This window comes from Sceloporus undulatus, chromosome 2 (assembly GCF_019175285.1).
Source record: "Sceloporus undulatus isolate JIND9_A2432 ecotype Alabama chromosome 2, SceUnd_v1.1, whole genome shotgun sequence".
Taxonomy (NCBI): domain Eukaryota; kingdom Metazoa; phylum Chordata; class Lepidosauria; order Squamata; family Phrynosomatidae; genus Sceloporus; species Sceloporus undulatus.
This window is the reverse complement of record NC_056523.1, coordinates 232,556,518-232,569,751: the sequence shown is the minus strand read 5'-3', so window position 1 is coordinate 232,569,751 and position 13,234 is coordinate 232,556,518. Positions and strand designations below refer to the sequence as shown.

Sequence of the window (13,234 nt, the reverse complement as noted above, 5' to 3'; positions counted from 1 at the left end):
AAACATGCATTTATATTAACATTTTTTAAAAAATCATCAATTTTTTGTGTGTCCTCCATTTTTATAAAATGTGTCCTACATTTGAAATTTTTGTCCTACTTTTGTCCTACATTTGTCCCAGTTTGGAGGTCCAGAATTATGGCAACCCTACTTCCATGTCACATAGTATTTTTGATTTCTATGTAATTGTGAAAACTGAACAGTGAAGAAATCTGTCAGAAAGAAGATCAGCTCATTTGAAATGTGGTCCTGAAGGAGGCTTCTATGGATGCCACGGATTGCCAAAAAAGACAAATGGCGTAGACTATACTTCAACCTCATGTATAGGTTGAGGACAAGGAGTTTATCACACGGAAGGAATTTCTCTTAGTTACAAATGAAAAGAAAGTGGGGCCAGAACGCATTCACATGAATTTGCTAGTTCAGCAAATTTACGTAAATTTGAATTGCGTTCAAACTGATTTCCCATTGCCTGAAAATAGCTTTCCATTGCCCGAAATTGCGCGTGTTAAACACCATGATTGCGTTCGGATTGCCATTGGATTATACTTCCAATTTCCTTTTTCTGATAATGTCCCCAGTTTGGGGACCAAAAGTAAAGTTTTGATATTACCCATGGATAAGTCAAGGGTAAAACCTAGAGGAATGTAACAAAAAATGTAATGGAGGAAGCAAAGAAAAATGATGCCAAAGAACTTACAAAATCCCAGCAGGCAAAACTGTTTGTGCTCATGCTAATGGCTGGATGGATAAGTTGACCCAATTTTTAAACTAAAATTTCTAGACTTATACATGAGTTTATACAGTAAATGGGCCCAAGAGCAAATCTAGTTTGAACTTTGGTCCTCACATACGCTTAATGATGCCTCTGCTAAGACATCTTTGAGGATCAACAGGGTTTTAGTTCCTGGTCTGTTCCTCTTACTTTCTTCTTCTATCTAAGTGTCAGGAAATATATGTACTCTCTGATCATTTTACATGTTGCATATTCGTGTATCTTTAAGCAGAAAATGTGGAACATCAGAGAATGGGTCTTGAGATCACAAGATGCTGCAACAGGAGAACTTTACAGTTATTTGGAGACAGTGGCTTGAAATTTCAGTTTCTCACAGACAGGATTCAGTTAATTGTTGTAGCCTTGTTAAGAAAATCATTGCTCTCATAACAAAGTAAGGAATATAGAAAGATATTGGGTTTTAATCTATCTTTGGTGATTTTCATTTTCATTTTCTCAAACCTTACCCTCCCTTGCTGTGATCCTGCACTGTGGGTTGTCTCCAAAAGTTTAAAGCATGAATCTTATTTCACCATATGACTGCACAGCTTGCCTTTGCAACCACTGTTGCTAACAAATGGCTAACATGAGAGCTATCACTGACCATCTGCCAGTAGAGTCAAAAGTGCAATCTTCCTATTCAGAGATAGCCTGCCACATTAATATGTATTAAGTAATGGTACAGAGTTAGCTAAAGACATTTTGCTGCCTCAGGCAAAGTAGTACATGGTGCTCCATTTCCATAGTCAGGCCCTGGGTCACTAGAGATAATTTGTCACCTGAGAGGGAATATCTCATGTGCCTTTCCCTCTTATTGGAAGTGGAAATACAACCATAATACAATAATGGTTCCTCTTTGTAAGAGCTCAGATCTACTGCTTTTGGTTTGGGAGATGGGGCAGTTAAAATGTTCTGAGCAAATTTGGTGTAGGATTCCTCACCCTCCCACCCATATTTTAGGTAATTTTCTTATTTGTACTCTCTTCCAAAAGTAATTAAAAATAATGAGTAATGAAAAAGATACTTTTTTAAAAGAGAAAAAAAAGTGAGATGGTAAGCATAACAAGTTAGGTTAGGGGACATTGTAAGAATTACATGACAAATTCATTTTTCAAAGTAACTTCCCAACCTTTGGATGCTACAAACATGCACTTTGTGATTCTTGTTGAAGTGTTTCTGGTCGCTGTCATTAAATAGCATGCTGGACCACAAGAAAATCTTTCATGCCACTGCTGGTCCATCTAGCTCAGTATGGCCTACACAGGGATAACTTCAATTTCAGGTATTATCTCAAGGCCCACATTCCAATGGAGAGTAAAACCAAAAGTGAAATGATGGGACCCAAATTAGACCCATAATCTAATTTAAAATGTACCAATAACTAAGCCTTAGGAGAGGTGTTTCAACTTCTAGAATGAGAAAAATATATGGATATAAAGAATACTTGCCAAATGTCTCACCCCCATTGAGAAAGGCTGCTTTGACCAGTTGAGTCATCCTGCCAATGCGATATTCCACCTCCTGCACAAGAGTTAAACAATGAGACCCTTTTCTTCCCTCAGTCTCCACAATTTCTGCAAGTAACCTCTCTTTCCACTTTGTTAAGCAAAGCACAATACACAGAGCAAACACAGGCTGGACAGGGTTGTTGATCAAAGAGATGCCAACAAACCATCAGTCCTTCTGAAGTCCACGAAACAAGGCAAAATGGGAATCGCATGCAAACACACACACACACACACACACACACACACAAAGAAAGAAAGAAGGAAAAGAAAATGTGCATACTATTCTTCAAATATGTACAAAAAACCGTTTTACCCTCTCGCCTTTCACTCATTGGGGGGGGGGGATTATAAATGAGGTTTAAATAACCAAGGATGCATGTCCCTAATAAACTGCATAGAAAAGCAGCAAAATCTCCAGATGACAGTGCTGTGGTTAAAAGGGGAAGCCCAATGGGTTGGATTCAGCACCAAGGGCTGAGCTTCCCACCCCTGGCCTATGCTGATTGACCCTGGCTCTCTAGAGTTTCAAGGGAAATTGTTTCCCACCATATCTGGAAATACCAGGAATTGAACTTGGGATGCAAAGCATGTGCTTTACAACTGAGCTACCGCCCTTCCCTTGTCCATATTCAGGATGGTGATTATTATTTACTTTTTTATTACTGTGTTCATTTATTCAGCTGGAGGTGGTGGGAGACTTGATTCAAAGCTGCCAAACCCTAAAATGCAGGAAACATGATGCATACATTTTCTTGGCTTAACATCTCCCTTCCAAATAAATCACTCTTTTTCTCTCCCTTTCAGTGGGAGAATTTTAGAAAACATTGGGAAACAACCAGCTTGTTTTATAGCACACAGATCTAGCAAAGTTGTCTTCATTTAAGTGTTGCAAGTTGACATTGTAGTGGATGAGAACTTTCTCATGCTGGTGCTGTTGTAGGATTTTTGTTCAGGTCCCTAATCTATGTTCAGGGCTGTTCTAAAAGCACATAGGTGGAGTAACAGTGGGTCAGCTGTTAAAAATTACAATGCCCTGTGGATAATAGGACTTCCAGGGTATTAAAATGTTCAGACTTCTCAACCTGTAGGAGGTCCAGAGCTTCAGAATTAGCTGGAGAGAGCCCTGTCCTATTCAATGTACTTGATGTTAATGTCTTCCACCACCAGATAGAAGGGTTCAGGTTCTCCCCCACTGCCTGAGGCAACAGAATGCCTCTTGCCCTCTGTTCAGAGCACTGTCAGCCAATTTTGATACCTGATGGGCTCCATGGAGTATATCCTCCAACATAAACTGAGACAGAAAGTATGATCAAGGTGGCAACAGTTATTAATGAGAAAAACCACAGAATCTAGGGGACGCTGCAGCGCTTTACATTTTCCTGAGCCTACAGGGAAGAGCAAAGTTCTCCCACTCCTCTCATCTCACTGAGTTAATTGACATGAGGTTAGAATTCAGAGACATAGCCATGTTAGTCTGGAATATTAGTATGCAAACAGATCTTCTAGGACATTTGAGAGTGAGATTAAATATAGTCAGACCTTTGTATCTGCACAGGTTCCATTTCAGACCCCACTACAGATATAAAAAATGTCCTGTTGTCCCTAATGGCACCATGACATGGCTTGCATGTGCCGCTTTTGAGACAGCAGGGAAGCAGGATGTAATGATGGGTTCCTACTGCACGACCTTGTGGCTGAAAAGTAGCTGTAGACAATTTGTGCTTCTGCCACTACTTTTAATGAATAGGAAAATCCCATGAATAGCTGTTAATTGCACCAAATGCATCTGAGGAAATAGACTTAAGTCTACATAAGCTCATGCAGACAACTTCTTTCTTTAGTTAGTCTGAAAGGTGCTACAAAATCTTTCTACATACTGTTTCTACAGACTAACACAGTTATATCTTTGAATGTTAATTGCACTGTTTTATCCATTATTGAAGTATTTGCAATAGGCCATTCCTGGAGTGATTCTGAGATTGATGATCCCACATGTCTTCCAAACATCCACAGACATTCTACTTTGGGTGCTAAGAAGAGAAGGAAGTATTTAGAAACAGACTTCTCAATGCTTGCCAAAGAAGAAATTACTACTTACTTACGAGGAGGCAAACATTCTTTTTTGGCAGGAGGGAGAGGGAAGAGAGAGAAAGGCAGGGAGATGACGTTAAGGAAGAATGAGAAGGAGACCTGCAGGGACCCTCAATGGCACAAAAAAACCCATCACGCTATTGAAGGGAAGTGCAGTATTAAAAGTTCCAAAATTGGTATGTTTTCAAGATTTATAATAATGTGATTGCGGCATGAACAAGGTATGATTGAGGCTCCTGCAATAATCTCCTGAGAGAAAGATGTTGTAGTATAACTTTTCATAAACTTGGTCTACTTCCTCAGATACAAGTCTATGAAAGTTTATGCTGCAACGTCTTTCAGTTAGTCTCAAGAATGTGATAAGGTCACCTTTTGATACATAACAAAGTTAATTGACTGCAAACTACTTTTGCAGCTTGAACTCAATTTGCAGCAGATAAAGTAAGTTGAGGACAAAGGGGAAAAGTAGAAGTGGGAGAGAGAAACTGGAACATTTTGAAAGCTGGAAAATGGGATGACAGAAAATTAAACAAGACTGTCCCTGCCAAATTGAGATAGTTGGGGTGCATGCATAGAGCCTGCCTGCCACCTCTGTACAAAGCAAGGCTGAGGAAAGGTGACAGTGATGGAAAGTCAAGATGTGCCAGCAGCCCTTCCAAATGGGTTTGGAGAACTGTACCAGCTGAGTTGATGATTTACCCAGGCTAAGAGGAAGGCTGGCCATAATCAAAGACTTGCTTTTCACTACTGATGTAGCCTACCCCTTACAGTATGTAAAGCTGGACTTGATTGCACCTGTTCTCCTCACCCAATAAAGAAGGGTCTATTTAAGCAGTTTTTCTCACTCTTTAGAATAGCTGTGTAAGATTGATCAGTCTACTTCCATATGATCAGCTAATCAGTATGTAGCATTAGTAAGATTTGAACCAAAGATGTCTTGTTCACTAGTGCTGCACCAATTCTTGATGAATTAATTAGACCTTACAAGACACTATCCAATATTGTTTCCTTCCTAGAAAGTGCTATAAAGATATTTTATTCAACTGTAAGTGTGTAACACCCATTACACTCACAGATCTTCATTAGCTGGTCCCCAACATCTGTATCACATATTTTGCAGTACCAAATCCACATTTACCACTCAGTGTGAAAATAATCGATGCCTTGAACCACTTCTGTTTTTCTGACCAGTGTTTTTTAAATACATTACCAGCATCTGTTTTGTTTGTTTGCATTTGCACTTCATTTTAGGTATAGATTTTAAAAAGTGGACTCTGTGAAGTCTTTTATTCAGATGTTCCATAGGTCTGTTTCATCAAATTTCCACAACAAACTGGATTTATTAAAAGAAAAATCTATACATAATATAGGTACTATCTGAACTGACAAGGATACTTCAGGAGCAGCCCAAAATATCCTGGATCCAGAGCAGTCCAGACCTTCCTCCATTACCTGGGACTCTTTGTTCCAATGTTGAGCAGCTGTTTGCACATGTGCCCTGCCATGTCATCTGATGGTGGTGCTACCACAGCATGCCACTTTGTCCTGAGATCAGAGTGAGGTGCCCAACCTTGTTCACTTGACTGGGTGCCTTGTTCTGACGTGTGGCAACAGTGGCAACACCAGGAAGAACTGTGGTACATATTTTAGAGTAGACAGCCACCCAGCATCAAAATGGAAGGCTCTGAATCTTCCAGGAAGATTTGAAGTAAAGAGGGAGTTATTTTAATGTGTTTTAAGAGGGGTATCCCCAGTTCTGTTGCTGAACTGTTTGCACCAGAACTGAGGTTTGGGCTGTGCATCAATCAGACTCCCTGTGAGAAGCCGAGGGAATGCCATTTTATTTGACTCATGCAGACAGGTTTAAATGGTGTTTGGATTGTTTGTTTTCACATAGATTCATATTTCTATACAGCTTTGAAACACATATGTTGGTAAGGCTTTTGAACCAAGAACCACATTACAAAACTGGCACATGCTCTAAAGGTGTAGGATGTTCCGTTCTGCATGTTAGGTCAATAAATGCCAATCAGATCAGTTCCTACACAAGGTGAGCAAACTCATTGGCCATTCCTAGGTGATAGTGCTGTATATCTGTTGTGCCACAAGTTCATAGGAAGTGAAGAGACAGGACTGACAACTCTGTAACTATATGATTAAAAATAAAAAGAGCCATGGTGTTCAGAGCAACAATTCCTTGATCTACTGCCACATATATACACACACAAACAAACAAAGCATGCTGTATTTTCAAGTCTTTTAAAAAAAATTAAAATCATCATATTGTAGGTTCAATATACAGAGCAATGGCTTTGTTGTTTTTGCTTTTTCTGTATGCCTTCTCAAATATGCTTGATGCTTTTTGTAAACACGCCATCATCTTCAAAAGATCTTGGTGTTTTGGTGAATGAACCACAGTCCCACTGCATCTGCTGATGTTTTTACTACTGTGGTGACAGTGATGCTGGTGGTTCAGTCTAAACTAAATGTCACCATTCAATTAAGTCTTGAAATCGCAGTCAGATGACCTCCTAAACAGCTTAACCACACAGTGAAGGAAGTTCATTCCACTGGGGCCATAAAGAAGAGAATGCCTTACATCTGGTTTCCCTGGGCAGGTTGAGCAACACTGGCAACATGTTGGAGGGCTGCAGTTAATTTGCATATTTTAGCTCTGTTTAATTAACATAATTGGCCTAGCAGTTTTGTGTACTTGGAGGATGCAAGGATGCAGCCAATTGATATGTTTTATTTGTCACAGTCTTATTCTTGTTTTGCTTTTCCATTGGAGTGGAAAACCTGAAAGTGGGACTCAAAAAGCATGGTTTCAGGAGTGGGGGAGAAAGGTGGCTTTTGGAATGTCCTTTTATTTGTCTTTGCATTGCTGGTTTTGAATTGCCCTTTGCCATTGAATTTCCCCTGTAAACTCACCTACTTAAGAAACATACTGCTGGTTTTTCTCCAGAGATGAGGGACCTCTGGACCATAGGCCAGATGCAACCTATGAAACATCCTTAGCCAGCCCACAGCCTTCCTTCTGCCCCCACCCCCTTTTCTACTTCCATATCATTGTGAAAAGAAAGAGCCCAAATTGACCTACTGCAGGGAAATGCTAGGACTCTAGATATTGATTCACTTACTGAATAAATTATCCAGGGCAAGATCTGGTCAGAAGCCAGCAGAGCAAAACAATCCTTCTGGCACAATATGGTTCACCATGACATGCTATAACTATTGGATCATTCCTTTCATCACCACATGAACAAAAGGACTTGCATTTATGCAGTGCTTTCCAGGATACCTCATTATGCAGACAATGAAAAGTCAAAACCCTCACACTGTGGTTTATTTCAGAAACATAGCCATGTTAATCTGGAATATCAGTATGCAGAGGAATCTTGTCACACCTTTGACACTTAGGACTCCTTCACACGTTGAAAAGTGACAAGAGCATGCCGCCGTGTGAAAGAGTCCTTAGTCTCAAGCATGCTACAAGAATCCTCTGCATGCTATCTTTTATTATGCAAGCAGTAAGATAATAGTAGGATCCCAGCACTAGTACTGAAATACTGTATATTGAGGAAACTGCTGTGAACTGTGGAGAATTGTGAGTTTCCCCTTTTGTACATCAGAAAACTACAAATATAATAATAATAATGATAACAACAAATAATAACAATAACAAGTGATTAATGTGTTGCAATCCTATATAGACTTACTTGACAATAATTCCCATTTAATGGAATTGGATTTACTTCTGAGAAGACACACATCGGGTTGTATTATAAATTTAAGTTTTCTAAATATGACAACTTTTTTTGCACTGTGATTTATCACTGTGACTGGAATACAATCAAATTGCAGTCAGTCCTCCATATCCACAGGTTCTTCATCCACAGATTAAAAATTCAAAGATCCAACCCTGATTTTGCCATTTTATATAAGAGACCTCATTTTATTACTTTATTGTACAGTGGGCCCTTCCCTTATGTGGCAGATTCGTTCCAGATCCCCCACTTAAGGGGAACTCTGTGTATGCTTGTGCCCCATTGAAAACAACAGAGTGTGTACTTGCGGCAGTGTGCGCACCATATGTTTGATTGTTGTGAGGCTTTAAGCGTTATTGGCACACTGTGTATAATGGGACTTGAACATCCATGGATTTTTGGTTTTGGTCTCCACAGAGGGTCCTGGTATCAAACACCAGTGTACAACAAGGGACCAGAGTATTTTAATAGAAAGTTAAAAGCCATTTCTGTCCTAGAGGAATAAAGATCACTCACACTAATAAGTTTGTGAAATCCCCATTGCATGTACCATGTTCTACATGTCATGAGCACAAGACCAGGAAGTGGAATGCACACACTTATTCCCTAACTTGAATCCCATTTCCAGAGAAAGGCGGGATATAAATCCCATAAATAAATTACAACTTTCCTCTTCATAAACTTTAGTTGGGTACCCACTTTTAGCTGCAGAAAGTTATGACTGCAAAGTTAGGTTTCTTTCTGGAATGATCCAACCAGATGCTGCAACATGAAGGGATTGAAATGTTGGCCTATATAGAGAAGAATTCAAGGGATTTTCCTCCTTTGCAATTTACCCAAAGGAGAAATTCCAGTTTCATTGCATGTTTCCATTATCAACATGATGCAAGTCCCCACGTATTAACAGCTCGCTCTTCTATGTGGCACTATATTTCCACCCATTAAATGCTGTGTCTCTATCCCCCTCCCTGCTTTACAGGTGACAACATTGTGTGATCCTGCCCTGTTGACAGGCAAGAGTGTCAGATTGCTCTCCCAGAGGCCATGAGCTCTACAGCAGCTGAAAGGGCCCCCTGCCGTTGTCATGTCTGCACTTTTCTCTCCCAGCTCTGTACTGAGAATTGAGACAGTGGGGGTTTAAAAACTGCATTTAATTTAATTGTGTGTATCTCTCTGTGTGTGCAGGTGTCCAAGAGGCAGTGGTGACTTGCCTGAATAAACAGACCAGAGAGTTTGCAGATGACAATCTGTGTGTGAGCAGCCGGCGTCCCCCACAGTTGCTGAAAGCCTGTAACTTGGAGCCTTGTCCCCCAAGGTAAACTGCTGGTTGCTTTCTGCTTTCATAGGCTGTGCTGTCTCTTGCATGCAAGGGAGGAAGAATAGTTGGTCTTCATAGTCTTGAAATGAAGTCGGCATTATTCCAAACTACATTTGAGGGTCAAGGAATCTAGCAAAATTGGGAACATATTTGCTGACATATATCCAGAATAACTGTGCGTATTTAAATTGACTTTAAATAGAAAATGGAATTATTTCATATCTACTGTACTAGTACATGCTGCATTAAACACACAGCATGCAGCTGATCCTCAGTTCTAGACTTACTCCAAAGTAAACTCTTGTTAGGGGATGCAAAAAATATTTGTCATTTGCATATACTCAGTGGAAAGAATTGGTAGCATGAGCTTTTGTAGACTTCAGCCTACTTCCTCAGATGCAGGTCGTAGACTGAAGCCTACGAAAGCTCATGCTACCAACTTCTTTCTTTCAGTTAGTCCCATAGGTGCTACAAGATGCCTTTGGATAGATTTTCCAGACTAACACAGCTATACCTTTGAATTGTACCATCAGTGGAAAAAGCATGTCTTGACATTCAAGACATCCTGTTGAAGAAAAACAGAATAGCTATGTGATGCCTCACATTTCTTTCAGGAATATTCATTTGTACAAAATATTATGTATTTTTTTCCCGCACAGGAAAATTATTTTCTGCATAAAAAGCAGTATTTTTTCCCCAGAAACACAGTATTTTGCACAACATGTATTTTATTCTGGGCGACAACACTGCATTTTGTGCACAAAAACACATTATATTTTGGGACAAATTAATTTCCCCAAAAGAGGTCCCAAAGTGCAAATAGTCAAAAGTGCATTGAACCCCTCATATTTTCATGCAGCGGGGGGGGGGGGGGAGTGCAAAACGATACATTAGGTACATATTTAAATACCTAACTCATGAATCATGTATGCAGGTGTCTTTAAAATATATATATATCCCACTTTTTCTGCAAAATTGAGACTCAGAGCAGCTTACAATTTAACCACCCAATACCAGCACTTGTTGTTTTTCTTAATACACTTAAAAAGAAAACTCCATGCAGCTTAAAATGCGGAGATTGTTGGATTAACAAGCAGAAAGCTGTCTATACGCTCATGTGCCCAACAGATGCTTGGTGCTAAGCATGTGGGTGGTTGACCTGGAAGATGCAGTAAATTCAGAATGGGAGCCCAAGCTGAAAGGCCTTGAGAGAAACTAAAATAAACACAGACGATGAGCTTGTACAGCCAGATATGTTGCCTGACAATCAAGGCTTTGAAAACTTTATGTTTTTGGACTACAAATCCCAGAATCCACTGGTCAGTACTTCCCCTAGAGACACTGGTGTCGGGATTCTGAGAAGTATAGTAGAGAAACATAACTTTTCTAAACTCCACATTTTTCTATACATTTTACACCACGTCTGTACTAAATGTATAGCAAAATCCCTTGGCAGGATTATACAGGTAACACTACCTGGAGTGTGGAAATGTTTATATCTGGCTCGTTTTGTTTATCTCGATGGGGTCGTGTTTTCAGTCTTCTGTTGATGAATATAAGCAAGGGACTGTAAAAACAAAATGTAGAACAGTGTTAAAGATCACCAGCTTCTCCATACCTCTCCACTCCAAATGCTACTGAGCGGTCAGTCTTTGAAGATTTCCAGAAGGTTACACGTAGAGAGAGAGACGATCCTTGTGTGCCTTACTGACCTATTCAAACTGAAAATATTTTGGATGCTTAGGATTGTTCACACATGTTTCTTCCATCTGGAGAAGAACTGAAATGCTCACTTACATTCCAAATCCAGTTTAAAGTACTATCTCTATAATCAGACATAAGCTAAAAGTTCAAGTCACTTCCATAGAGAAAGAAGTAACTGTTTTGTTAATGTGATCTGAGAGGAGCATGGCAGGAATTTGTTCAACAGAAAATTAGGATCTTCTTCCAATTGAAGAAGTGTTTTCAGCATTACTATTGTGTATTGTGTGCCTTCAAATCATTTCCAATCTATGGCAATCTTAAGACAACCCTATCATGTGGTTTTTTTGGCAAGATTTGTTCAGAGGGGGTTTGCCTTGCCTTCCCTGAGGCTGAGAGAGTGTGACTTGTCCAAGGTCACCCAGTGGGTTCCCATGGTCCAGGTGGGGATTCATACCTTGTTCTCCAGAGTCGTAGTCCAACACTCATACCTCTACACTATGCTGGCTCATTATATATTTGATCCATTATATAGTCGTTATATATTATACCCATACAGAATGTTACATGCAATGTCCTATATGCCCCTTTAAATTGGTGGGAATGACTCCTATACATTTTAACTTAATTGTTTACTTATTTGTTCAAGTGTTGCTTTTTAATACAGGTTATCTGATTATGGAAATTCAGAAGATTGCTTAATATGACATGATTCTAACATTAAATCAATACCCTCCAGCATTTCCCCCATGAAAACTGGGACACATATGGCCAAGCAACATCAGAGTGTGATCAAGATGGGGAAAGTTATTAATAAAGAAGAATACCCACAGGAGTGGTTGAATTCAAAGACATAGCCATGTTAGTCTCGAATATTAGTATGCAAAGGTATCTTATAGCATTTTTGAGACTAACTGGGCGAAAAAAGCTGGTAGGATAAACTTTCACTTAGTCTACTTCCTTGAATGTATGGTGAAGCTGGAACAGTTTGCCTAGTGAGAAAGACAAGGCTCTGCCCCCTGTTCTCCTCTCACTCCACTGAGTTAATTGAGTACAAACTACTTCTGCATTTTGAACTCATTTTGCAGAAACTGAAGTAAGATGAGAACAAAGGGGGAAATGGGGGAAGGAAAGAGAAAATGAAACATTTTAAAAGCAGCTGAAGAAGTGGGACAATGGAGGTTTAGTAGTGACTGTATCCGCCAAATGAGGACAGTTGGAGGATATATAATTTTTTGTCTTTCAGTGAGAGTTATACTGAGAGCTTTAGGCCCCCTGTAACCCAGATGGGCTTGTTTTCACACTTAAATAGCCTTGAATATGAGAAATGCAATGATTCAAAGAAAACTATTTGTGTGGTGTGTTTAAAATCTTTCTTAAACATGGAATGAACATACACCAACAAAGAACTGGAGCAAACCAGGAGATTTCTTTAGATGTCATCATTGTTTCCAGATACATTAAATGGTTTGTCTGCATGTGACCAACAGAACCTGTAGAGGGTAGACACACATCTGAAAATATAGGGCTAAAACTAAGGTGGACACATGCATGTGGAAGCCCATTGATTTCAGTGGATTTAAGTATGCTGTAAATACTGTACTGCATATGTCTTGGAGCTACAGTTTTCCAAGGATCCTTAAGCACTTGTTCAAACACATGTCTAATTCTACCTATAAAGATTCTTAGTGCCAAGACACTAAGAAAACAAATTAGAACTTGTTTCATGTAGTGAATGAAGCAATCCACACATAAGCAGATCACACATCCACTTGCTTCTAGAAATGTGCTGGATATGTGGGTGATGACAGCTTTTGATTCCCCTCAGGTCATACAACTTGAATAGTTTTCAGCCAATTATCTATATTATCTTAGCAACATGTAGAGAAATGTTTATGCAATAGTTTCACAGTACCACAATTAATTATGTAGTTTGTGTTCTCCTGTGGTTGATAAACTTCTTTTCAAGGAACCTTAAGATTTCTTAGAAGCTTTCCTGAAAGGCAGGTTGCCCATTCCTATCTTATCCATTGTGGAATAGTGGTTTGGGTGTTGGGCTATGACTTTCAAGACC

The 13,234-nt window shown here is 39.5% G+C and overlaps 1 protein-coding gene across 1 annotated transcript in view; it reads left to right on the top strand.

The window, feature by feature from the left end:
* The window catches only part of ADAMTSL1 (ADAMTS like 1), a 628,141-nt gene that overhangs the window by 507,479 nt on the left and 107,428 nt on the right, over window positions 1-13,234 (top strand). The window contains exon 16 of the mRNA XM_042452391.1: window positions 9,327-9,456. Within this exon, the coding sequence (XP_042308325.1) occupies window positions 9,327-9,456 (130 nt within the window). The remainder of the gene's footprint in view (window positions 1-9,326; window positions 9,457-13,234) is intronic.